Raw genomic sequence first — 3223 nt, 5'->3', positions numbered from 1 at the left:
CCCCATCCCTAGTTGTAGACATATTCTGGAATTTGATTACATTGTAATTGTAATTTCATTATATTTCATAGTTATTTACAATCAAATATTTGAGCTATTGAACGTACTCCAAGGTATTTGTTTGAAACAACATAGATATCTGCCTTCAAGTTGATATTTAAATTCTCAAGAGGGATGTTAAACAATAAACAATCAATCAATCAATCAAGTTGATATTTACGTATGTAATTTGTGTCTCAAGAGTAAATATAAGTAATCAAAATCATGAAAAAGAAAAAAAAAACAAGTTTATTGAGAAGTTCTTTGTGCTTCATAAGATTTGATCAATCATTTGACATTTAACTAAATTCATTTTCCATTGAGGCTTTTACCATCAATATTTATTTCTTGACAAGCACTATTATAGGTTGTATGTATTACAAATTGATAGAGCATAAACATAGCTGCAGGACCGTAACTTGCAGGTCTATAAAAATTGGAATGGATGTCTATAGCCAGAGAGCTATAGTACGTATATATGGTACTATATTTGTTGGTTTTGTTATATTTGGTTCTGCTTAATATCTCTAGATATTCTTACTTCAATAACAAAAACGATAAATGTTCAATTGACAAAATCTTTACTCCTCTATCAAGTAGGAAACGCACCAAAAGTAATATTTTGCGATTGCAGTTTTAAAAACATGGAGAAATAAATAGAAAAAACAGTGCACATTTTTGTGTGTAATAAGTAATTAATATATAGTACACTTTTTTCAGTGGATGGAACTGGAGCTCAATATAGTTTTTGGAGAGCTACAGTTCATAGGGTTGTGTTCTGCAAATACTTGTACACAAAGACAGTAGAACTGCGCCATCCTCCAACCCATAGATTGTGTTGATCATCAATACAGAGAGCACGGGGATCTGGAGGACATCGTTCTGGTGTCAATAGGAGAGTAAGAAACTGTCCTTTGATGTCCAACAGATAGACACTGGAGAAATTCGTTAACATGGTTAATGAATAATAGCTATTAGACACCAAAATGTGTCCCAGAACATCTGTACAGATTCCATAGGGCCAGAATCCATCCCGAGACTGATGATCAGTGTAAGAGAAATTATACTCCCCTGATGCATTCACCACCACAACCTTACCAGCATCTGAAGCACAGATGTCACCATTGATATTCTCTGTGATGTAGTGTATACTTTGAAAGAGACTTTGTCCTTTATCATCCCACTGTATGTCCTGTAACTTCTTTCCTTCTTTGTTGTATCTGGTTATTTTCCGGCTTGACTTTCTCTCCATCCCGACCAATATGTGTCCATTGATATGAGAGGAGTAGATAGCTCCAGGTCTCCAGCTCCCTGTCTGAATAAGCGTGTTAGTGGACATGTCACTAGTTACTCTGTTGACAGATTTCTCACTGTAATCTGTGTAAAGAAGTTCTCCTTCTGTGGTGAACGTATGGAAACCTTGAACATACAACATACTGGTGGATATATAATGCAGGATGTTTCCTTCCATATCATACTGAATGAGATTTCCAAAGTTATCACTGGTCCAAAATATGTTAGGGGGTAAGAAAGACAAATGACAGATTCCTGTGCTTTGGATAGTTTTTTCACTTACTTTTGTGACAGAGGAAAGTTTAAACCTTTCTGATAAATCTACTTCTATTTCACCAAACTGATTGGCTATTTCTTCCTTATTTAGTTTACCTAATGTTAAAATTGGCAATTCGTGTGTAACTTTGTTAGGTATCTTCAGGGTAGCCAATGAAATGTCTAAATGTAATTTCATGAGTTCATTGTGTTTTATTGAAGACATTTTACTCTCGTAGTCTGAAATCATTTTTTCCAGGTATTCTATATAGTCCTTTGTTTCATTCTGCTGTTCCATCATATCATTCAGGACACATTTCTCGATCTCATCAAGTTTTTTATTATTATCAGTTAGTATACTATCAACAGCCATCTTCAGCTCATCTGCTCTCTTCTGCATGGAAACTCTAAACTCGGCAATTTCTTTCTTGACATTTTCTCTCTTTTCCCCAATTGATCCAACATTATAATTAGCTTTAGGAATGATTGTTTTCCAGATCTCAGTTATTTCCTTCTGACATTGCTGTAAAAGGTCATTGTAGATGGTTTCAAGTTCACATATATCATGATCACTGTGGTCTTGGTTAAAGCATGTAGAACAAAGAGGATCCTGACAAACTTTACAGTAAATATCTACATCTTGTGTGGGGTGGATCCGGCATTTCTCTGAAGGTAGTTTTCTTTTCCTCTCCTGATAAAGGACGATCTCATGTCCATTGTTCTGCTCTAGATGACGCTGTTTGCATTTGTCACAGAGTCGCTCATGACAGGTATTGCAGTAAAACTTTGAGGAGTTTCTACAGGATTTTGTGTCACACTCCACATAATGCTGGGCTTTATCTGGTACTTGATCCATGACTGCTGATCACAACTCTTCAAAATATTTATTTTTATCAGAGTGTAGAAAGGTTTCTTCTAAAATGCATGAGTATGTAGCTATCAAGACGCTCTATACTAATTAAAATATTAATCGTTCTAATCTTTTAGATAAATCTCTTTCACAATACTTACCAGTCATGATAGGTGACGCCCATTTTTAATATATTACGTGTATCCAGTCGTGTAATATTTACTTCCTGCTAAAACACACTGTGGCCGGGGTATTGTAAAAGTGGAATGACAAAAACAGTTTAATCTTAATGTGGTCTTCGCATGAGTGGAGAATTTGAAAAATAAGAAAATAAATGGGTAACAACATCACCGAATATTTGTATTAAAAACAGTAGAACAGTGTGAAAATATATACCATCAATGTAAAAGTATATTGCTTCTTTCGAAAAAAATCAGGTAGTACAAAACATCTATGAATTTTATTTTATCTCATTTCTTTAAAAGTACAGTAGAAAAAATAATGTTTTTATATTGACAATACTAGTAATAAACGATCCTTGTAAAAACATTAATACGTTGTGGCATGATTTTGCCATATTGTGTTAAAAAATCAGTGAATCCTATATATTGGTCACTTGGAAGCTAGCATTTTAGAGTGTAATTGCGCTATCTAAGTGCAGTAAACAAGCATGTTACAGTCTCTTATTAAATGCAGTGTAACTTTTGTTTCGTAGACAGCAGAGGACTTATAATTAAACACATGTATAACGAGTCTCCATTTTTAAGTACCCTAAAGATCAAGGTC

The 3223-nt window shown here is 34.2% G+C and overlaps 1 protein-coding gene across 1 annotated transcript; it reads right to left on the bottom strand.

Moving 5' to 3' along the window:
* Positions 1 to 666: 666 nt before the first annotated feature.
* On the bottom strand, positions 667 to 2675 carry LOC134239293 (uncharacterized). The gene is made up of 2 exons (XM_062721472.1): positions 2599 to 2675; positions 667 to 2460 (listed from the first exon to the last, which is right to left on the bottom strand). Exon 2 carries the CDS (start codon positions 2441 to 2443, stop codon positions 803 to 805), a length of 1641 nt encoding a protein of 546 aa, XP_062577456.1. The 5' UTR covers positions 2444 to 2460; positions 2599 to 2675; the 3' UTR covers positions 667 to 802.
* Between the last annotated feature and the right edge of the window lie 548 nt (positions 2676 to 3223).

This window comes from Saccostrea cucullata, unplaced genomic scaffold (assembly GCF_032062105.1).
Source record: "Saccostrea cucullata isolate Sc308-1 unplaced genomic scaffold, CSIRO_AGI_Scuc_v1 ctg4141, whole genome shotgun sequence".
In the NCBI taxonomy this organism is placed as follows: domain Eukaryota; kingdom Metazoa; phylum Mollusca; class Bivalvia; order Ostreida; family Ostreidae; genus Saccostrea; species Saccostrea cuccullata.
Note: the sequence above shows the minus strand (reverse complement) of the source record. Positions and strands in the feature narration are given on the sequence as shown.